Below are 24,592 nucleotides of genomic sequence, written 5' to 3' on the forward strand. Positions count from 1 at the left end.
GTCCCACGAAAAGTTAAATTACTTGTTTAATCTTTAACAATCTAGTTTATTTGTATTTAGGTTGCATTTTTAGACAGAGAGTTACGCTGTCAAATCAATGTAGTAGAGTATAGAAGTCAAATAACAAACAAGTTCAAGTATCTCAAAATTGTACATAAGTACTTAAGTAAACAGTGTATTTTCCACTACCTTGTTTAAACATAAGATCTACTGGCAGTGAAATATATATTATTTGTTCCATCACTGTCACGATAGCTGTTAAACTCCACCCGACCATGCGTCCAAGCCGAATACACTATAAAGCAAACACAGAGGATCTGTTCCGAGTACATAGTGTCCCTGCTCTGCTACTGCAACACACGTCTTGCTGATGATAAACAGCCCTGCTTCTATCTGTGTTTTCCAGTGTACTCTGAATCTAAGGAAGTGCTTCCCTAAAGGGAGCGTAACATTATTTCAGATTCCTTTTCAGTGAAGCAGTGAACATTCCCACATGTTGGTGAGAGGGACATTCATGGGCTGCCGGAGCTGGACTCAAAAGAAAGAACGAAAAAAAAAAGAAAAAACACATCATGACTGTGATTAGAGCTGTTACAATAACAAAACAAATGCAACAAAAATTTTAAAAGACAGATAAACATGAAAAATGCTTTACTGCCAAACATGAATTACACAAACCAAAAAATTGACAAGACTAAAACACAGCAGCATCTCACAAAATATGACATCATGTAAGGAAACAGATTCCACAAAACACAGTTATGGAATAGGAAGGCAAGGGCAACAATGGCGGCCTGGTAGCTAAATGGGATGAGCAGCAGGATACAATCCCAGGCTACCGGCCCGGTAGGCTGAGCGAGACACCCAGCGCTAGCTCACCACAGTTGATGTAACAAATACTAACTGTGACAAAAGTGCAACGCTAAACCTGAAAGGAGCGGTTTTAAAAGCATCACCATACGAACATGATTCACACAGCATTCGAGGAACCAGGAAGTCAAAAAGAACTGAATGCTCCACTTTGTCTCTCAGCAAGTTAATGAAGCTCGGTAAACTGATAAGAGTAAACATGCCAAAGAAAAGAAATTTCTCACGGGGAACATTACATCTTTTTTATTATTGTTGTCTCGGTTACATATCTTATAATTAAATTCCCTCATTGTGAACAATCTGCATCTCTGGATATAAATAGAGCAGACTGAGAAAATATTAACATTTGGTTTTATCTTAACAAAGATTTCATCACGATGGGTAAAAATGTCATAAAGGAAAGTGCTATATTAACCTCTATTGTTTATGATGTTGATGATGATGAAACAAATGCAATTCATAAGTGACAGGAATCAAATACGTGCATGTTTGCAGACGACAGGACAGTCAAAGCAATAGCAGAGTATTTATCAAATGGCTTTACAGCCATTATCAAATGGGTGGGAAAACAAAACTTAAACTGTGACAATATGAACAACTTGAGCCAGCATTGCATTTAACTATATGAATGTTCGAACTTAAGAGGCAACCTACTGAGAATCAAAACACGAAGCGCTGTCATTTGGAGCACTCAGGCTAGTGGGCTTTTCAAAAGGATAAGTAAAATCGCAGTTGGATGAACTGCAAGCTTTTTGCTTTAGGTTGTTCTTACAGTTTAACATGTGCAAAATCTTAGTTACTGCTGTGCTGTGTGCAGCTCTGAGAGTGTTAGATCATGTGCATTTAACACGGCTGTGAATGCATGTTAGTTCTTATAATGTAAATGTATTGGACTAAAAATGTACCTGCTAGTATCCACAACAAACTAGCATTAGTGCTGGACAAACATAGTCAGGTAATTATGTATTTCCAAGGGTGGGAGTTTCCAAACATTGGAATTAAACCAATAAAATGTTTTATATGACTCACAGTTATGGAACTAATGTGCTGTGTACTGCAAGCTTCTGCTTTACGTAATATATGCTTTATTGCAATTTTCAAATGTGTGTACTGCAGTATATAAAATGTACATAGAGTTGCTGTATGATTGAAGTGGGTATATGAGTATTTAGCCTAGTGTGCACTAAGCAGTATAAACTAAAGCACGGTCAGATTTCCATTCAAGTCTTAAAAGTTGATAAATGGGAACCTAATATAAAAATGAGAGCAGAACATTAGACTTATTAATTGAGTTAATGTGTCAAGTTTCTTTATCCTTTACATTGACATTAAAAATATGAATACATGTATTTTTTGTCGTGTTCATTTATGTGGCTTCCCTTAGTCAAGTTTTAGGACTCAACTTACAATTTGATTATGTTTTAGGTTATATTTATGCAAAAGCAGGGATAATTCTAAAGAGTGTTGCATTACTGTATAAGTTGCCATGTGGTCACAATATGTGTTTGTGTTTGTGAGATTACGTTGTGATTTTAAGATGGACTTTTGGAATACTAGTTCAAAAGTGAACGCTTTGTAATGAACATTTTTTCTTTTCCATTGAACATAAAAGAAATACGCAATACCAACAGAAACCGGAAATGTTCACATAAAGACAGTTAAAGATGTCCATACACAAAAGGAAAAACAGATCCTGATCATAGCCTGCTTATTATTAAATATGCGAATATAATTGAGGTCGATGCTGAATAAATTGACAACCACAACAAAGTGGTAATTCAGATTATTATTATTAGATTTAGACGGAGTGACATTGATAATGTTTAAGAATAGATGCCGATGCATAATATTGATGTTTGCACCCTGTGAACCTAGTGAGTTCTTGCCCCTTTTGCACGCACCGCCGTCTTTCTGCTGCACCTCCTCGGCTCACTCCGTGTATTTACTTCACATTCCCATAAGAAGTCAGTGGAACTGCTCTCAGCCAATCAGCTTTGCGGATAACGCTTCGACAACAAACAAAAGATCGAGGCTAGCGGAGCTCATTATACTTTATCGCTCCGTCTAGCGTAACGCTGTTTGTGACTTTGATCCAACCAACGATTCGCTCCCCTGCCTTTTAGCTACTTTCTTCATATCCTGGGTGGAAAGATAGTCATCTTTTATTGTCTTTATTTTTTTGCTTTGTGTCACCTAATGTCAACCTGAGCCATTCCAGCGATCGCTTTGCCTTTGCTGGCCAAGCTAAGTGCGTTAGCCAGGTTAGCTACTTGGCTAACCAGCTCTGGCTGCCTCTCGACGACCAGCGAAGCCAGTTAGCTTAGCCAGCTAGCTAGCTAGCTTTGCTAACCCCCTCTTTAAAACTTGACACTGAGTGACACAAGGGGCTCTGGCTTGTTGCTAACAAGCCATTTTACTAAAGCTAGTGTCGTAGCCATGTCTGTTCAGTCGTCGGGCTGTGGGCTTCTGATGTCGGTTGTTGTCCACGGAGACTCGGCTCTGAACGAGCAGGAAAAGGGGCTCAACCAGCGACTCCGACAGCTCTATCCAGCCGTTAATGAAAACGAGTCTCCGCTTCCTCGGTCCTGGAGTCCAAAGGACAAGTTCAGCTACATTGGACTCTCTCAGAACAATCTCCGTGTACACTATAAAGGTATGACACAAAGACACACTCAAGTTTAGCACTTTGTTGTCCAGTGCTAACGCTAAGTGGCTCACGTTAGCTGGACGGTTAGCAGTTCAAAGCCAACTGCCGCTGTGGCTAAAAACAAAGTAAGCTAGGCTAGTAGCTTGATCAGCAACAAGACAGAGGACATCTTGCAACCCGACCAGCTGGCGAGGTGTATCCACAGCCAAAATTGACCTACTAGCTCGTTAGCTTTCTTGCTTACCTGTTAACCAGTTTGTCAGCTCTACGAACTGTCATTGAGGGGCATCAACGGTGCATGATCCCCCAGAAGATCTTTACGAACATGTGAATATTGCATGTAAATGTAGAATATTTCTTAAACACAAGACTGAATGAGTTCAGTTTGAGTCACATAATCATATCATAACGTTTAGCCAAAAATGGACTAGAGCTAAAAAGCCCTCATGGTAGGCTAATGTAGCATGATTGTGTTTATTAAATGACGGGAAATACTGAGTCAAATAGCATGATTAGCCTGAGTTACTCAGAGGAATTGCTAGGCTTCCTGTGAGGTAGGATAGGCACAGGTAATTCTTTGGTGATGAGGATTTAATATCAAGTATCTTATCTGACATTCAGGTTTGACTAGTTACTTAGCAAAGGTATCAGGAGCATTTTGGTGCAGGCCTACCAGAAAAGGCTTGTGTTTAAAAAAAGGTGCAACTCTGCTTCCTGGGTGTGTTCTTCTATTCTGGATCTGGGTGTCCCTCTGCAACCACTCTTCCTTGTTGTAACTAGATTGTTCTGTAATTGTACAGCAAATTCACAAGAGTGTCCTACAGCAGCTGTATGTAAATGTTGGGTAACGTTGGAATCTTTGTCCCCATGGTGTAAAGCCAGAAATCCACAGTCAAACTTTTTGAACACCACCTCATCACAGCAGTGTTAAGCTAAGCTAACAATTTAGGCTGTTTGTAATTCACCATGTTTTAATATGTCAGTGTCCCTGTGGTTTAGTGCCGATTGGTTGGAAATTATGTTGGCACAAAAAACTGAAAATGTCAAAAGATTTTTAGGCATATATAAATGTCAATTTGTATATATTTATAATGTAAAACTCCAAAAACTGAATCTTCCGCTATTTTTACTAAAACTATAATTTGTCTCCTTGTATCTCTAAATACGAGCTAATACAATCCTAAAGAGTAGAGCTAAAATGATTAACAGTAGTAGTAGTAATAATAATAATAATAAACAACCATTGTTTTTATTGTTGTTAATTTTATTATTACAAACATGCAAATATATGTACTACATTTTGTCAATCATATGGGTGAATAAAAAACAACAAACATAATAAGAGTGCTAGGAACTGCATCAGTTGTCTATGAAATAACTGTAGTTGTTGAAATGCTCTGCCAGTGAACATGGTAATATAATTTACATGTCTACAGAACATATCTAAAAATAGTGTTGCATCTTAAAACAACTAACACATTACTTACACGAAGGGGTTAGTTGTTTGACAGAATGTCACTATAAATATTATGAAAATGTCATATTACCCAACATATGCCAATAGCTTTTGAAAATCCTACAGTACACATAACAGAATATGAAAAACAAAATTAGGTGATGTGACTTCTTTTATTCCTGCAGGTAATTTATTAGTCTATTTCATTATCTCATTTGGGTGGTTAATTTGGTTACTTGCTTTTGGGCTGTTTCTGATTATTATTATTATTATTATTTTTTGTTTTTTCCTGCATCAGTTCATTGTCCAGAATCATGGGGGACCTAGATATTCCAAAGCCGCATCATTCAGATCTCGAACTGTCTCAACTGCATCGACAGATTATCATATACAATTTAAATAACCATGTTAACTGTGAAGGGAGACATGCCTCCTTAGTGCTAAAGGGTTTAAGGAAAAAATTATTGGGATTCTTAGAGTTTGTTTTAATATTTAATTTTCTTTCATACATGAAAACACATTAGATACTATCTCAGGGTTCTATTTTTGTTGCAAATTAACTTCTGAATAAATATTGTCTTATAAAAAAAGGTGGTTAATTAAATTGCAAAAGAATATGTTAGTGGCACATGTAAGTACTGTGTGAATCACATAAGTACTTCAGTGCATCCACCCAACAATCTATTATCTTGGCTGCTTATCCTTTCAGCCTTAGCCTTTCAGCTGACATTGGACAAGAGGCAGTGTACACCCTGGACAGGTCGTTGCTCTATTTCAGTGCCCGACAAACACACAGCAGAGAAATGCAACCATTCACGCTCACATTTACACCTACAGGCAATTTAGATTCACCAGTTAACCTAACGCATGTTTTTGGACCCAGAAACCCACGTAAACACGGGGAAGAAGATGCCAACTCCACATGGTACAGTCAGAATTCTAGCGGTGCAACAATTGTTTTTCACTGATAGTCAGGCACGTTACAGATCCATAATTTATCTAGATCAATTAAGGATAACTATTTATAAAATATAATAATCAAAAAAAAAATATTATTATTTAAATATTGACAGCCAGTGTTCTCACTCACTGACGTGCGGACGCCGATGGGCGAAGCTGTCGAATAAGCCAAACATCTTCCTGTTGGGATCAGAGTATTGGTAGTCCCCCCCCCACCCCCCCCTACCAGACCATTAGCTTGGTGTGTCTTGGCCCTTAGATTGCTAAGTTTAGTTCTTTTAGGGTTACTACAAATCAAGCTGGTGTCAAAGATCTAGCACAGACGAAGACTACCTGCTTCAACAGAAACACTCCAACAGCCTGATGCTGGCCACCATCAGCTTGATGGGTTGTGACCCTCATAGTATGCAAAAACGGTCTTCTGGCTCACTTTGGCAACAACTCCGGTATCTCATCAGCATAGTGTTCCTGCATTGTATGGAAATAACTGGCAGGTGTGGTCTGAAACGAACAAACTATTAATGCTCTCTGCTTCTTAAACAAATGGTTTGATCTGCTTTAGGGATTAAATATCTCCACTGCAGCCCCTGCTAAAATTTACATACAATCCTAAACTGGTGTTTGATTAAAATAAATTTTAAATTTAATTTTAAAATGGTTGATGAAAAATAGACTCTACATTGGTCATCATCTGCATAAAATAATGTTTTTATACTCTTCTAGCTCTTTGCTTATACAGTGATCCTTAACTTATCCATTTCTGATTACAACCTGTTGCTTGTGTCTCTGTTTGCCCTCACACGAAGGTCACGGTAAAACCCCTAAAGATGCAGCATCTGTACGGGCCACTCACCCCATCCCCGCTGCCTGTGGGGTCTACTACTTTGAGGTGAAGATCATCAGTAAAGGCCGAGATGGGTAAGAACACAGAACGAAGCATAACATTTCAGAGAGATCAGAGCATGTTTATATTTTATACCATATCAGCATATTAACACACTTGCCTCCTATTGTGCAAATTGTTACATGCTAACCATAGAAATGTTCAGATATTAACCTTGCTATATTATAAGAAGACATTATAAGGAGGATCTGGATGTTAAAGGTTTCTCCTAGGGCTGCCAGAAGTGATCTCAACAGCCTACCTGAGAAAGTCCCCATTTAGATTTTGAAGATGGGCTCAATTTATCAGAATTATAAATTTGATGTGGATCTCTCCGCTTTGTCAGGCGAGATGGCAGCGATCTCTGCAGTGGGCGACCAGTGTCTGCCTTTATTCCTAGGGAGGTGAACAGCCTTATTTCTGCAATTTACTGCCGGCATTTTAAAATGTTAAAATTAATTTGGAGAGATAAAAGCTGGTGTCAGAGTTGAAAATGACATCTTTTACTGCCATTTGCCTGAAGAGAAAGTTAAAATTACACATTTTATTTCACATTATAAAAGTCTGCAGACTCACTACAAATCAATATAAGAAGATGTAAATTAATACCACCTGTCGGGCAGCCTGAGTTCTTATTGGCTGTGTGAATGCCAACACAGAAAATCATCTGAATATGAAGAGTTCTGTGTGTAACGTCTCTAGGCGTTAGTCCCCAGAACGAAGCCCCTAAAACAGTTTGGTCTAAAAGCGCCTACTGTTAGCACTCAGCTTGTAGCACAGCCCAGGGCTAATGGACAGCGAACGCCACATCCACACAGACAGCCCTGGGAAGTAGAACATATTTTCTGACACACGATAAAGCTTCAGCTTCATGGAGCCATTAGTGATCTTAATGACTTTAAATCTTTATAAATTGCATAAATAGCTTCCAAACTTGACCGTCATGATTATTAAGCTACTCATGTACCACTTTGTGAAAAGTGGTTTGAGTTGCTCCTGGCTTTAAAAACGGTAACAATTAAGTCCAAACAACTGGCTAGTCTTATCTGGGTTTACATGCACTTTAACCCTGGAGCATTTTCACTCTAATTGTAGCCACTTGTTATTCAAGAGTCAAAGTAGCCTAAACTAAACTACAATGTATAGCAATACATTGTAGTTTAGTCATCAAGAAATACATTTGCAGTTAGTCATTATGCAGATGCTTTTATCCAAAGCAACTTACAAGTAGCAGAAACTAGGGACAACTTTGTGGTTCAGTGTCTTTCCCAAGGACACTTCAACATGTAGGCAGAAGGACCAGGAATGAAACCACTTACCACCTGAGCTACAGTCACCCCTAAATTTAGTTTTAAATTTGGCTCTTGTTGGAGGCCCTGATTATCTTGTCTTCTTGTGAGATTATGCAATTATTCTTAAGAAACAAATTAGACGCCACAGGAGGTTAGTCCAGTTTTCCTGTTCCTTTTTATGTATAAGATTCTTACAAGTTTATAATCCTGCTATGTTGGTATTTTCCGTGGTCACTCGAAATGCGGTACAATTCACATTTCTAGGTAACTCTGACACCACAAACTGTCTTGACTATGCAATATGATGGAGTCATTAGTCAAAATGAGTAATTTTTCCATTGAGCAAATATGTTGTTTTTTGAAAACTCCTAACAAGAGATGACATAACACCAAAAAGTCTAATGAACTGGAAGCATGATTAAAGTCTTCAATTTGTTATCCTAAAGTGAGCCTTCAGTCAGCCGAGGAGCTCCATCTTAGTAACAGAGCCACAATTCACATAATTTCACTGGTCGTGTTCAATCTGTTGAACCCTTAAAGATGACTCAACATCTCTAAGCACTTTAATGATCTCCAAACTGCCATTTCATATTGTAAATTAAGAGTTAAAAATCATTAAAAAGTGTAATTAAATATTTTGCAACGCTTAGCCCCACAGGCAGCTTTAGAGTGGGTGAGGGCAGGGTCAGTTGGTGTGTCAGTCCACTGCGTAAGCCAGAGGGAAATAAATGTGTCTCTATAAGGCCTGTGGATGACAGTAAATTTTATTACCGAATTAATCTGCTGGGTATTATGTCTTGATTAACTTCTTGTTCAATAAGATGTCAGAAACACTGCATATTGCCCATCAGAATGTTGAAAACACAAGACAGCATTGTTCAACAGATATATCGAGCATTATGAGTTCTTAATGCAAAGTTGACATGCTAGATATTGGGTGATAAATTGTAGCCTACTTGGCACCATGAATATGGTGTATGAATATAAGGGTTCTGTTTTTCATCCATACTACTTTTTGTGTGCAGATTATTAATACCACCAACCAGTATTGTGGCTGTAGACAATTTAAAATATGGAAGTTGTTGAAGTGTCTAGAATCTTCATCGTGAAGATGTACAGTAATTAGTGGCTGGTCTTTTACTCTAAACCCTTTTAAAAAAAAAAGTAACAAAAATTCTCAATTGTCTCCACAGGTACATGGGCATCGGACTCTCAGCTCAGGGTGTAAACATGAACAGACTCCCTGGTAAGATGACACTTTTGTGTTTGTGACTGTTGCTGTTGCCTTTGTTTGTCGTGAGTGGAATTTTCTCTCTTTGAATGTGTCACTATCTGTGTATACCGTTTATTATACTGGATGGAAATTGCATTTGTTTGGCGATTAGCCTCAGATAGAGTGTGTGTGTGTGTGTGTCTGTCTTAGTTCTGGTAAGGGTTTGTACTGGTGCTAGAAATCCTTGAAAATGATTGCATGTCGTGTTTTAAAGGTCTGGAATGTCCTTGGATTTTGGCTAACGTGCTTGAAAATGTATGAAAGAGTAACTGTATGCCCTTCACAATAAACAACATTATGAGTAGTTGTTAGATTTGAAGGTGGATAAATAAACTAGTCTAAAATTATATGTAATGTTTATGTGCTTATGCGGTTCACCGCTAGCTGGTGAATTTGCAGGGTAAATAGAAAAGTGTTTAGTGTGTTAGTGTGACAATGCTGGTGTGGCATGTCAATTATGACACGCTCAGTTATGATAAAGCGGTGAACGTACCCAACGGTAACGTTTATTTGTTGAATCAAGATTTGTTTGCACAACACAAAGACATATGTCAGTTACAAATTTATTGTAAATTATTTGTCAAGTGAGTTTGTATTTTATTTTCTTCTGCTATTAATAATCATTGATAATCTATAATTGATAATTTATTGATAATCACTTTCAATATTTGTCTATTTGTGCAAATATCTAATTTCCTGAAACTGTAAACTATCTTTCAAGGACTTGAAAAGCTCTTGAATTTGACCTTTTTAAAAGGTGTATGAACCATGTTAAGAGACCTGTAGATAAATAAACATGTTCCTCTATTACCAGAAGTTTAAAGATGCACTATTAAAAATCTTATGGGTTCAAACATCTTGATGTTTGTTGCTAATTTCATTGAGGCGCAATGCGTTTGATATTAGGTCAGCATATCATAATACTATGGAGAGTGGAGTTGCTACTGGCCACTTTAATTGATATTTTGGAGAATCTATAAACAAATGTTATTATTGATGCAACATTAAAAAAAAAAACTCCTTTAGTTTAACAAAAAAACATTCTTTCCTATTATAAAGACCTGAATTTTCTAGATAAGGTTTAACTTTAATTTAGGGGAGAGATTTCTAAAAACATCCCCTGCGACATTAAGAAATACGAACGAAATACAGCCCAGTGCATGACTGAGGTTATCTCGACAAACAGGAGCCATAACACCCACTTCACCTCTTTAAGAACTGGACCCACCCAGGAACATTAGTCTCTCTGTACCAAGATAACAGGAGGCCCACAGCAAACTGCAGAGTCCAAATCAATGGAGAGATGCTAATGAAAATTCACTAATTGAGGAACTGATGCCAGACTGTTGCAAATTTAAGTGCTTTCTTCCAGTGATGAATGTGGAAGCAGCAGGATTAATTCTGCAGCTCAGCAGTTACTCACAGAATCCTGACACTTGGTTTCTAATGTTAAAACAGGCCTGAGACAGTTCATGCTGCTTCAAGGGCTGGTTGGAACTCAATATACCCATATATAGCTTAGTTAAGTAGGGAATGATGGTGGACTTTTTTCTGTTTATGCTCACCGCAATTAAAATGTATGCTGGTTATTGAAAGAGTAGAAAAACAACTGAATGAGTCGTGACCTTCTGTCACTGTGGACAAACAAGCTGCTCTACTAAGTGAAATGACTGAGTTACTGTTCAGGACTACAGTATCAAAATACATCATTTACATAAATTAACTTTTGTTTTTTAAGAGTCACTGCTTACATTTCTAATGGTGGCTTAGTTTGTAATGGCGCATATTTCCCCACAAAATATGGTTTAAGAACCTGCACAATGCTCATATTCTCTTGCATTTGCATCCCTCAGGTTGGGACAAGCATTCATACGGATACCACGGAGATGATGGCCACTCCTTCTGCTCGTCTGGCACTGGGCAACCTTACGGACCCACGTTTACAACAGGCGATGTGATTGGCTGCTGTGTAAACCTCATCAACAACACCTGCTTCTACACAAAGAATGGCCACAGCTTAGGTAAAGAGCCCATAATAATGCTGGTATATTTTACTGAATGAGCTTTGGTCTTGCCACAAAGAAAATATTCATTGGGGAAAAGTTCACTAATAATAAAGTAATTCAAATCTGAGCAATGGCTAAATGGGATTTCATGTAGAATTTATGTGCAGTATCCAAGTGTTCTCAGCAATTACAGAATTCCAGTTGGTGTAGAAGGATGATAATATCCCGATTACTGGAGTACGTGTAAACACACTGACTGTGGCCTCCTGGTATGTACAGAAATAGAAAAGACTCCGCTCTCTTATGGTGACACTTTCTCTCTTCTTTTGCAGGTATTGCCTTCACAGACCTACCAGTAAGTACCCCTGTTCTGTTCACTACTTTGTTGTACAGGACTTTTTGTTGTTGTTTCCATTAAATTATTCAGGTCTGTAAGACACTACACAGGTCCAGCCTATGTCAGGTTTTTGACAGCTTACTAAATTAATGTTTAACCTCTAAAAATATGTATATTTTCTGAGGCAAAGTTAGATAACACAAGGGCAGCCAGAGGGTGAAATAACACAAGAGAACAATAAAACTGAATTCAAAGTAAAGTTTTACATTTACAGGATTCTTATTTTGCCTAATTAGCCACAGGGTTTTTTTTTCTCTCATTGTGAGAGAACAGTACATCCTCTCACCCCTTAATTCATCAGATGCTGAATATTAGCATAATTGACTTCAAATGTGTAGACAGATATTATCTGCAAGATCAGTCATCTTTGTGTCACTTTTGATTCACATCCACAAGCGTGGAGTGAATATATATTGCATGTCTGAAATGCACATTTAAAATAATCATAGCCCGGCCATCATGCAACCTCTCTGCGTGTCGTGACACACCAAGCTTGCATCAGTGAGCTCTTGGTGACAAAGGCTGACTCTTGGGTCGCCTTCCGTCTGGCCCAACAGGTGGCGCTTAAACACAAAAATAAATGCTATAGCCAGCATCCTCCTAGCATGAATGTCCTTTACCTGATGAGACAGGGAAAGCAGGAGACCTAGGGTCCTCGGAACACACACACACACACACACACACACACACACACACACACACACACACACACACACACACACACAAACCGTAAACAAATAAAGTCTTGACTGACTTGTTTTAATGGATGAAATGCTTGATGATGCTCTTTACAACTCTTGTAAAGAGCATTGATGTGGGTTTGCTAAACTGGACTTGCTCAGGAATCTGGGACACAAGGCTATTTATAGAAATTAAGGGTTTCAGTTAATTCATAATGTTTTTGCTGTTAAAATGTTTGTGGTGTGCAGAATGTGTCGCACACAAAAACCTCCGCGCTTCAGTTGGTGATTAGAGAATTGTGGGTTCCTTGGATGAGGTAAATAGGGGGGGGGAAAACAGTCTGTGTGTGTAAAAGGGGTCAGTTCTGTGGCGATCTCACTGAAGATTATCAAATCTTTGTGGAGCCTTTCAGCTCATTGTTTTGGTTTTACTGCCTGCAACTTTCCATTTTTGGCTTACGCTTGCTGCATTGGTTATCTTGTTTTCTGCGAAAGCAGACAGCTATTTTTATTAAGCGGTGTCTGATAAACACCCTGCATTTTATCAGTCAGCATAAAATGGCAGCCAGAGTTGGTGGCTTCATGGTGTTCAGGGTTGAACAGCTAGCTGCTCTGGCAGCTGAAGAGGATACAGAAAACACAGCGATAAGATTTGAAATGGCCACACTACGCTTTCTGTGCTCTGGTTTAGTATTTGTATGTAAGGTTATGTCTCCGTACCACACATGGTTACAGCCCCAAGGCCTTAGATGAACGTGTGTTTACATGCTTGCAAATAAATCTTTTGGGTTGGGTTTGACCGTTTTTTCCGTTTCTTTTTTTTCTTTCTGTATGCCGGATATTAATGGACCTCTGTTTTGCATTCCCATGCCTTAAAGACACAACGGCTAAATCAAACCGTTTCATTCACTTGATCAGATGCATAGTCATTGTAAAATAAATAAGCCCTTTTAAATTGAAAATCGAACAGCCTTTTTTTTCAACACACCCCCTGAATAAAATACAAGCCCCATTTTGCTGCTGTTGTTCTGTGTAGTACATACATATCTAGGACACTGTTTGCTAACAGGTTACCGAAACGTCCTTAGGACAATGTGTGCTGCCACTTAGTGGCCCAAAAAATTGCTGTTGAACATTTCATTTTAAACCTTTTAAAATATTGTTTGTGACACTGCTTGTGTCGCTTTGTGCGGTTGTGGCTCATTGTGAGTCTCACTTTATTATGTAAACTACTCCTACACCAAATGGCCATTCATTCCAATTGAATTCATGCATGTAATAACCCCATCAAAATGTGAGGGAGACAGTTGGTTTAAGTTGTTGTGTTTTTTTTTTTTTTTTTTCCTTCTTGCTTGGTAGAAAATGGGGCCAGCTGTTTTGAGAGGGAAGAAAATAAGAGTCTTAGCTGCAACAATAATCCATTGAGCAGCAAAACAGGCTTGGCTCTGAGCCAGACATTCATGTCCCTCAAGAGTTGTGCAGTGAAGTGCGTCACCTCACACAGCTGACCTTTGTGGTTATTGGACCATGACAAAGGCAACTCTAAGAGACACACACACACTTTTTGTGTTACTGTTTTAATGGGAACTTTAGTAGACTAATTTATTCCATAACAGCTAACCTACTCCTGACTTTCATTTAAATCAGTTCCTTTATACTTAAATATGAACTGATTCAAATTTTAGACCTAGTCCTATTTTTGTTATACAGTGGGCCTTTACCCTCTTACCTCTTGCTACACCATACAGTCAACAATTTTTATTTTTTTCCTTTGTTGGTGCATTGCATAAAATATTTTATGCACCTTTAGTGATACCCATGAAAAATCTTAAGAGTCTTTGTGATAAATGAATATGATCAAATCAAGGCTATGCGTGGATGGGTAAGGTGTAGAATGTACCGATACAAGCATCCTCACATCATATTACTCTTTATTTCATCATCTTGGACCAAGGACTTTATGGCTCTACCCACCAAGACTAATGAATTGACATGTAAGACCCTTTCTGGGGGGGTCATGTTTGTTTGCTGACACTCCATGCTTTGTCTTGCAGTGTCTGCCAAGACACTAAAGTTGAGGGGTTGATTAATTTGTTGCTGAATCTAATTAAATCTTTGAATCCAAATGATCAGGCAGGCGAAATTCAACAAATTACAAATCTGATTATATTATTCCTCTTTAATAAAGAGCTCTGTTGGCAATACTGTGCTGTTTTTAGTATTTATTTAATTTTTATTTATAATAAAAAAAAAAATAAACTAAGCGTGACCTTACTGTCATCTTTCCACTAATTGGCAGCATAAAAAACGGGCACAGAAATGGCAGTGAGAATGATGCATCTCTCCAGGTGGTTGTGATTGACAGGAGGAGGAAACTGCTTAAGTTTTACCTGCTTCTGCATTGATTTAAAACAACACAGACCCGACAGATAGGTAGTGACTTCTCAGGGCAACACAAAGCTAGACTGCAAAATAAAGTGAAGGAGTCAGATGATTGTGGTAATATACTTGAGTCTTGTGCTTTCAATTGCAAGTGAAAACAGTCCAACACACGAACTGTTTGCTCACAAATATATGGTTTTATAAAAAAAAAGAAACTAGTGTAGATTTACTAAATGATAATTAACTGGAGCAGTTTTAAATATTTATGTCACTGGTTTAAACCAGTGTGCTTAGAGTTTAGTGCCATAGTTTGGGTCAGCCTACCACCATGATTTATTTATTTATTTTTTAGGTAATAAAACCAACTTTTAAGTGTTCTCAGAGGTTTTGTGTTCTATCCCCCAACTCCCTTTTCTCTATCATCCTAATTAATTCTCCATGTCTGTGTGCTGCAGCCTAACTTGTACCCGACTGTGGGCCTTCAGACCCCAGGGGAGGTGGTGGACGCAAATTTCGGCCAGCACCCCTTCGTGTTTGACATTAAGGACTACATGCGTGAGTGGAGGACAAAGATCCAGGCCCAGATTGACCACTTCCCCATCGGAGAGCGTGAGGGCGAGTGGCAGTCCATGATACAGAAGTAAGAGGATAAGAAACTTGAACTGTTGCTCTGTAAACCTGTATGATGCAATAACTTTGGGAAAACTTGGCTTACATGATAATACAACACATTTTGACAACTATTTCTGATGTAATTTTTACCATTACTAGCAGATTTAGGTGCCCTTTTTTTTTTTGTGGTGTTAAACTGTATTTGGGTGTGGAGATCACAGTACACAGATGGGAAGAGAGGTTTATTCAAATGAAGCAGAGATTATGGTGCTTTGGTGGTGGAAAATGTGTCTTAAACCTGAGAACAGTGCTGCGAATGGATTCAAAACAATGTCAGTTTGTATTGGAACACCAACATCTGCTGGCATGACGAGGATCACGGCCCCCATGGACCACCGCCATGTTGGAGGGAGAGGGAGGGAGCTGTGATCCAGAAGGAAAAGCTCCGGGACTCGGTTTGTCTCCATGCCTTGCCCTGATGGGATTAGCTCTCTGTTGCTATGATTGCTTGCCCTGAATGGATTTAATCTCCATTTGATAAGTTTTGGGATTGAGGGACGGAGCGGAGTGCAGAGTTTCTGGCTTTAGCCAGAAAAGTTGCCTGGTGTTGTAATTAAAAATGGGAAGTTTTAAGCTTGTATCAGATTGCTGGATGTAACACAGTTGTCTTTTGTAGTGAAACTGTAACATGATGAACAGTCAGAGGACGGAGCAACATTGATCCTTTACAGACATACTTGAAGCATAGTTGTGTTTCTTACATGTTTCTGGCTCTCATGATTTTGGTGATCAATTAATAGATAAACACTCAGAGTTAAAAGATCAATGTGTGGATATGAAACATGTGGATATGAAACAAAGGTGACTGGTACAATTGTTACCATATTAGTTTATATAACTTGTAGATAATTGTGTTTTTTTTTTTTTTTTTTTTTTTTTTAAAGTAGTTTTTAAAGATGGTTCTTGACCTTGGAAACATCCAGGCCCCTTTTGTGCCTGTTGTGCAGCTTTTGGTCATAACTGTTTATTACTCAGTCGTCCTGATTCAAGTTGTGATAAAACCAAAATGGATGTTGAAGCATGTTCTACACCAGGACAGTTAAGTTCGGATAATCACGCACATGGTTATGTTGTTGCTCGTGTAGCCCAGTACAGTACGTTACACACAAAAGCAAAAAACATTCATCAGATGTAGCTTTGTTTAAACAACCTTTTCTCTGTCAAATACAGCACAGAAATTAACCAGGTTTCTGTTAAGTTATAGATTAAGAGGTGTGTGTGTGTGATCAAATTATGAGAGGTTCTTTATCTGTAAAGTGTAATGGTCTGATTTGCTCTTGCTTTTCCTCTTCTTGTCAGGATGGTGGCTTCATACCTGGTGCACCACAGTTATTGTGCCACAGCTGAAGCTTTTGCCAAATCCACCAACCAGGCTGTGCACGAGGAGTTGGCTTCCATCAAAAATCGACAGAGTGAGTCCTCCTGTGTTTTGGATGTTTCTAAATGATGCAGATGCTCGACTAAAACAGAATGTAATGTGATGATAAGTATCATGTCTGTACGTGTATAGAACAATAGATTTATTTGATTATGCTGTGTGACCCAGAAATCCTTCCAGTCCTCCTCCTTTTGTCTGTATAACTGTTTTCCTATTTTTGCTCAAGAATGGATCTAAGAGGACTTGTTTTAATGGTTTCTGTTATTTCTATTCAGTCACATGTGAGGCTGAAAATCCTGTGTGGCATGTAGAGATGTACAAATTAAAGGAAAGCCTGAATAAATTAGAAGAGAAATATTAGATGCATCCATACGGAACACAGTCACTGAACGGCTTCATGAGCATAGAAAAACTTTTTGCAATTAACAAATCACATCCACCTCTGCAAGCTTGTCCCCATCCTGTTCATACGGAAATTCATGGAATAAAATGTTGTCATTTTAATTACATTTAGCATCAACATTAAAAATAGAATTATAATAATAAACACGGTAAAAGTATTATCTCTTGTAGACCTATTAACTATTGGTTTGCAGAGATCCAAAAGCTGGTGTTGTCAGGTAGAATGGGTGAGGCCATCGAGACCACCCAGCAGCTTTACCCCAACCTCCTGGAGAGGAATCCAGACCTTCTCTTCATGCTCAAGTAAGACCACGTCTGAAATTTAATCTAAATGTTTTCACACTTGATTGGAAAAAAAGTCCCACCTTCTTAATAAGTGGACACCTCTGTGGCTTTATTAAAACTGATACACGTAAACTAGTGATTGTGTTTTTTAACTGTGAATAGATAATTTAAAAATTGGGCTTTTCTAGGCTGAGTAAGGTTTTCCTTTATTTTTAGAGGAACCTCTGTCATGGTTTACCAGAGTTTTTATGGAGAAATTTAAACTGAATAAGCCTCAGATTTGGAGCCCTTCTCAAAACAGGCAAGAAATGTCTCACAGACAACAGAAGCTGCTTTCATTTACCAGACATCTCTTGAAGATTTTACTGATATTGAGGCTTATCCTGATCAAAACCTTGTTAGATTTCATTACCTTTTGTAAAATGACCCAAACGACTTTTCCTTCCTATGACTCTGGACTTGTTATTCCAACTCACTTAAAAATAATGAATACCCGTTTTTTTGTTTTGTGTTTTTATTTCGTTGGCTTGTTTTTTGTTTTTTACCCCCTCCTCTCATCTTCCTTTGCCTGTTGTTGTTTTTTTTTTTTTTTTTTTTGTAATATTGTCTTCTTTTCTTTTCATCATTCATTTTGGTGGCTTTTGTTTTCTGTCCTCCCTTCTTCCCTTTGTATCCCCTTGTCTCTTCCTGTCCTCTCTGCACTCCCTCCTCCCCAGGGTGAGGCAGTTCATAGAGATGGTGAATGGGACAGACAGCGAAGTGAGGTGTCTGGGAGGTCGCAGCCCAAAGTCTCAGGACAGTTATCCCGGCTCACCCCGGCCCTTCAGCAGCCCCAGCCACAAGGCCAGCAGCTCCCAGCCCTACCTCACAGGTGCATTGCAACTGGCCTCCAAACATTCACACTGGAGATCGGAACAGGCCTCAAGTTCACTCTCATTACAAATTATGACACATTTTACACATTTTGGATGGACTGACAGCTGTGAATGAACCTTTATCTGGTTTAAGATTTAAGGGGACTCATCAGCAAACCTTCCCAATTATGTACGTTGCTTTTAAAACCTGATTGTATTTCATTGTGTTGTTCATCTTAGGGTTTGACAGCAACTGCTGTAATGGTGTGACGTCTAATAAGAGCCACAGCTCCTCTCCTCACAGTCACAAGTCCTGCCCCCAAGGCTCTGGCTCCATCCTCCCAGCATCTGACATTGGCCTCAATGGAAGCCGCAGTCAACAGCCCATAAGCAGGTACTAAGAAAAAAACCACAGTAACACAAACTGCATTTCATTTCATTTGCTTACAAAACTGAATAGTGGCATATGGTTGTGTAGCAGAAGCTTCCCTCAGTATAGAAGGTTGATGTAGGAACAGGATTAAAGAATCAGCTCAACGCTGTACTGATGCGTGGGACCACATCAGGCCATAGTGCACTGTCATTATGAGCCTTGAGTAATAAGTGTTTCATTCCTAACTGATTGTTGAGGCAAAGGAGGTGTGTTTCCACCTTTTCAGGTATAGGTTCTTCACAATGTCTGCAATGAATACGGACTTTAAATTCAACAGGGATTTTCATAGCATCTTAATTTGAATTTGTTATCAAATCAACAATCTACTAAAATCATAAGTTATGGACATGAATCATTTAACACCAGTAAATACCCCCATCTTCTTTATTGTTTGTAACCCTGGTTTATTTAATGTTTTAATCCATTCAAATGGCCTGTGACAGATACTCACTGTTTCTCTTTTTCCTCAGTAATGATGTGGACATGGAAGTTGACCACTTCACCAATGGGGTGACAGAATCGTCCTCAAATGGTTTTCTCAATGGCAGCTCTAAACACACCATAGAGCCTGACGACTGCGATGCAGACATGGGTGGGTAGAGTGTGTGACTGTGTGTACTGGTGACAGTCAGTTGATGAGTGCTTCAGCTAGATCCCTCCATTTTAAATATCACATCACGTTCAGCATAAGTTTAAAACAGGCCCCTTTTATTTATTTATTTATTTATTTATTTATTATTATTATTATTATTATTATTATTATTTTTTTTTTTTTAATAAATGATATACTGCCTATATTCTGCAGAGGTGGAATCGACTCAGTCCAAGAGGCAGCTGTGTGGTGGGAGCCAGGCAGCCATTGAAAGAATGATCCATTTCGGCAGGGAGCTCCAGAGCATGAGTGAACACCTCCGTCGTGAGTGCGGCAAGAACTCTGCAAACAAGAAGATGCTCAAGGTTAGAAATCACTGTGCTTATTCTCTACACTCACCTTGAAAAGCATTCAGACGCCGTCAACGTTTTCACATTGTTCACATTGTTATTTTTCAGACTGTTCTTAAAATGGATTCCAGTCCATTTTGTTTTTTGATCAGTCTACACACAAAACTCGGTTTTGGTTTTCAGGGTGTTCATTTATTAGCAAAGTTGTCAGGCCAGCGCACAGCAAAATCTGCACATTATCAGTTCCAAACTTTGAACATTGATGGTCTGAAGCTTTGTGCTTTTAGTGTGATCACTCTGTTGTCACTGCAGGATGCATTCAGCCTCCTGGCCTACTCGGACCCCTGGAACAGCCCAGTTGGCTACCAGCTCGACGCCATTCAGAGAGAGCCTGTGTGCTCCACTCTCAACAGTGCAATATTAGGTAGGTCAGCCGTCCACGCCGTCAGTATTATTAAATGTTTTTGTCAAAAAACGTTTCAGGTTCAGAGAAGCTGCAACACCACCTCTGTGTTGGTCTAGTTTTGTTTGCAGGACAGTGAATTGTAAGATGTAAAATAATAGTAGTAATAATAATAATAATACAAATCATAGAACCCTACAAATAATAATATAGGGGTCAGTCCACTCCAATTCTAAAAGCAAACTGATTTCCTCACATGCTGAGGTTGTTTGTTATTTGAATCTTCAATTTCTGTTGTCAGACGCCAAACAACGGAAGCAGTTTTGTTTGTGCTCCTTACAGAAAAAAACTGTCCGTTCGAAGTTCCTGCTTACTCTCTACAATCCACAGACCCTGCTGTCAGTTTAAAGGCCTTTATGAGTCCATAACGTTGGACCCACCTGAGCTACTGATATACATTATTAAATTCTCATAAAAGAGAAACCAGATGTAAAGGAGACTTAGTTTAAATTGTTTGGAAAAAAAAAACAAACAATCCAGCTTTGAATTAAAAAAAAAAAAAAAAAAAAAAAAAAAAAAAAAGATTGAAGTTTACTGAAGGCTCATCCACCTGACATTGTTCTAACTTGGACTCCTCTTTCTCTCCAGAGACTCACAACCTGCCCAAGCAGCCCCCTCTGGCCCAGGCTGTGGGTCAGGCCGCCCAGTGCCTCGCAATCATGGCACGGACTGGCAGTGGGTCCTGCGCCTTCGCCTCTGTGGACGATTACCTGCACTAGCCCCATCTGTATGCACGCGCACACACACACACACACACACACACACACACACACACACACACACACACACACACACACACACACACACACACACACACACACACACACACACACACACACACACACACACACACACACACACACACACACTGAGGACCTGTCCAGAAGTGTCTACCCCATCAGTGTGGTTGTATTAGCTGAGGATCGGCTCCTCTGTACATTAGCAAGTAGTACAATATTAACCATTTCACTTCTGCTGTTACTGATTAACACAAAGACCAACAAGGACCAGGAGTCATTTCTGGGCAGGTCTTTAGTGTCACATACATTTAAACCACGCCACCTCCCTTTCCATCGTAAATAGGAAAATTACGTCTCCACCTGGGTTGGCCTTGCTCACCCTCCTACAGCTCCCCGAGGCTGCATCTGCATTGTCCTCACTGACAGCGAGGGAGCCGGCCAAGAGTAGCCAATTTGAAAAAGCTGTTGAACTCGTGTGGATTTGGCATCAAACTGAGATGGACAGACTGCTTAAAAAAAAAAAAATTACTATGGAAACGCATAAACTGGGATAAATAAGAAAACCATAACAAAAGAAAACAGACGAGCGATCGCCTTGGCTGACCACCCCTTTAAAGTGGTCCCTGTAAACCTGGCTCACCAGGCAAACGTACACACACAAAAACCCCGCGCAGAGCCGAACCAATGCTGAAAACAATTAGTCCATCTCCACAGAGGCTTTGCTGAACTCCAGCTGAAAAAGAGGCTCTGTCAACGGCAACTCTGCACCGACCCCACCCCCTCCCCCAATTCCTCCACTGACTTCAGGGCATCGGAGTTGTGTGGGACGCATGTGGACTCGGGACTTCGAAGAAGCCAGAGAAAATCTAAAACCTTGATTCAACGTTCCCTGTTTTTAATCTTTTATTTTGTTTTTGTTTATGGGCAAAGTGTCTGTGTGTGTGTGTCTGTGTGTGTGTGTGTCTGTGTGTGTGTGTCTGTGTGTGTGTGTCTGTGTGTGTGTGTCTGTGTGTGTGTGTATATGTGGGGGTGTGGAGGGTGCGGTCATCTGCCTCTTGTTTTGTTTTTAGTTTTTCCAGGTTTACAAGGCATGGTGCAGACGTTGATGATTACCATTATTATTATTATATTAATTATTGTTACTTTCACAGAATATTTGTTGAGCGCCAGCAAGAGGAAGTTTCACCAACTTATTATAATAAAGGTCCCGATTCCACCGATTACCAGTGATGAGTGTGTGTACATGTCAATATTTATATATGAATTTAACAAAATGGAATTATATCATTAGAGTGAGATATTTAGTTAACAAATGGAAGGAAATCATTGAAAAAAAAAAAATCCTTTAAGGTTTGTACTGACCCCAGTGATCCCTGATGTGTGCTAGTTGTTTTTATGTTTTGGTTTATTCCAGGGTTCCTACGCAGGTGGAAAGGTGAAATTTGACCGTTTCCAGATCCCTTTTTAAATGTTGTGGTATTTGCTGTGAGGTATTAAAAAAAAAAAAACTAAAAAAACTTGAACACTCCTGAATGTTCTGAAATGGAAATAATTTGTAGGAACCCTGCAACTCAACCCGTTTTTTTTTTTTTTTTTGGTAGCACAGCAGGCTTGATGCAAACAATCTTTATTTTCATATATGTCTGTGCTAATCCTTAACTCTCAAAGAACTCAGGAGCCAAAATGTCCCTTTGTTCCTCCTCAGTTTAGAATCCACGTTGACAAACCCCTTCCTCACCGTAGATTTTGTCTGTGTGTTGCAACAAGCAAATAGCCTCTAAGCAAAGCTTTGATTTAAACTGAAAATTGGAGTCTTCTTCCCACCTTTTGCTAATGTTTACTTTTTTTTAGAAGCCATGTTAAAGCTTGTGTTGTGTGTTCCTGATGAAATGATCCCAGGCCTGCAGCAACAGCTCCTAAATGTTTATCTTTTTACAAGAAGTTTTGGGGGGGTTTTTTGTGGTTGCGTATGAAAAGTGGAAGCTGACAAGACTAGCTAACCTAGTTTACTGACTGTACCACCTGCTCCCACTAGATGTTAGTATTTATTTGAGTCATCGGCAGCCGCCGCACACTTTGTTCTGCAGAAAAGAGGATTTAGTTGTGATGGTGGCAGTCGCCACTCGTTAATGGATCTAATTGTAGTGGTGATTGTCCGAATTTAGTCATTACATTAGTGAAACATTAGATTTCATGGCACAGAGAAATGTGGGAAGTTCCAAAACCATTGATGGCCCTTAATTCACAGTGATTTCTGTTTGTTTGTTTGACTGAGGTTCAGGGTTGTGTGTTTTTGTTTTTTTTCTTCTTCTGTTAACAGTAATAAATCTTTCATCGCTGTGGCATCAACCGCTATTTCTGACTGCAGCGAACCAAAACTGAACAGCTGGAAGAGCACATTCCACCTAATAACTCCTGAGCTGCAGCCAAGTCTGGTGGTAAAAAAAAAAGCTTATTTTCAAAAATTTAAATGAATTCGACCGCACTTATGGGTCGTCCTAACCCCTAATTCCATCCTCTGCCTTCAGCGGATTAATGGCTCGTTATCATTGAACTGATCCAATATTGTGAACTATATTCATTAACCGCTGACAGATTCATCTGATCAAAACTCCCCCCCCCCCCCAAGTAGGAGGCACAAAATAAGGCATGCTATGTTTGCAGTAAGTGTAAAACTTGTTTTGATCATGCTTGCATGCATCAGAACAGGAAGCTTAATTTAGATTTCAGTTTGGCTTTAGAGTAGTGGAAAAACTCAAATGCGTTACGTGTTTTAATTTGTCAACCTCAGACTGGCTGTGTTGCTGGTTGATCATCAACCTGCAATGCTGGCCGTCTAAATTATCTTTCAAGTCATCCTCCAGCCATCCTTCAGCCCTCAGAGGCAAGGTTCCTCTCCCCAGCGAGGAAGAGGAACCTTAAGGGAAAAACGCAACATCCAGTATTGTCACCTGCACTGTGACTACATTTACAAAATAAAGTACCAAATGCTATAGGCAGCTGTGTTCGAGGCCTGTTCATGCTGAAAACTGAAATCCCGCGGCTTTTGCTGACACACCATCCATATTTCCAGAGATCACATTTCTCCTCACGGTGACACCAAGCTTTTCTCTAACTTTTAATTTCTTTTTTTTTCCCGCCCCAAACTACAAGCAGTCACGGCATCGTTTAGAAAACTTTTTAGGCAAAGTGTCTGTTGTCTGAGTAAGGTCTGAAACCTATGCATGTCATAGTAAAGTGGTGGTAAGATCAAGTTAGATGTCTCTTATTTTATGCTCTTTATTTCTCCTTTTAGCCAGTTCTCACTGTATAAGGAAGATGTCAACCAGTAAGTTGTCCACTGCTGACTGTGTCCATTTGGAGTTAAAAAAAAAAAAAAAAAAAAAAAAAAATGTGCTATTTGTGTGAGGGTGAAAAGATTTATATTAAAAATGACAACGATGATGATGATGAAGGCACTTGTCTGGATGCTGCGTGACGCCTGAAGGTGAAATCTGTCTCCTGCTTTGATTGGTTTACAGGGACTTCATGGGGTTGTTGAGCAGCTAAAGCTGTACTGAGCCACGTACAGCTTTAA

General features: G+C 39.2%; 1 protein-coding gene across 1 annotated transcript; it reads left to right on the forward strand.

The window, feature by feature from the left end:
* Positions 1 to 2,773: 2,773 nt before the first annotated feature.
* ranbp9 (RAN binding protein 9) lies at positions 2,774 to 23,869 on the forward strand. Its single transcript, XM_067474984.1, has 14 exons — positions 2,774 to 3,523; positions 6,740 to 6,851; positions 9,302 to 9,354; positions 11,235 to 11,402; positions 11,720 to 11,742; positions 15,302 to 15,486; positions 16,818 to 16,930; positions 17,493 to 17,601; positions 18,300 to 18,454; positions 18,678 to 18,831; positions 19,341 to 19,462; positions 19,676 to 19,827; positions 20,125 to 20,236; positions 20,864 to 23,869. Exons 1-14 carry the CDS (start codon positions 3,307 to 3,309, stop codon positions 20,992 to 20,994), a joined length of 1,806 nt encoding a protein of 601 aa, XP_067331085.1. The 5' UTR covers positions 2,774 to 3,306; the 3' UTR covers positions 20,995 to 23,869.
* The last annotated feature ends 723 nt before the right edge of the window (positions 23,870 to 24,592 follow it).

The sequence above is a fragment of the Channa argus genome, chromosome 14 (genome assembly GCF_033026475.1).
Source record: "Channa argus isolate prfri chromosome 14, Channa argus male v1.0, whole genome shotgun sequence".
NCBI classification, from domain to species: domain Eukaryota; kingdom Metazoa; phylum Chordata; class Actinopteri; order Anabantiformes; family Channidae; genus Channa; species Channa argus.

Excerpts from the sequence above, each read along its gene's own strand:
- ranbp9 (XM_067474984.1), top strand. The coding sequence starts at position 3,307 with ATGTCTGTTCAGTCGTCGGGCTGTGGGCTTCTGATGTCGGTTGTTGTC. Across the intron at positions 9,355-11,234 it reads AAACATGAACAGACTCCCTG|GTTGGGACAAGCATTCATAC; the intron begins GTAAGATGACAC and ends TGCATCCCTCAG. Across the intron at positions 16,931-17,492 it reads TTCCATCAAAAATCGACAGA|AGATCCAAAAGCTGGTGTTG; the intron begins GTGAGTCCTCCT and ends ATTGGTTTGCAG.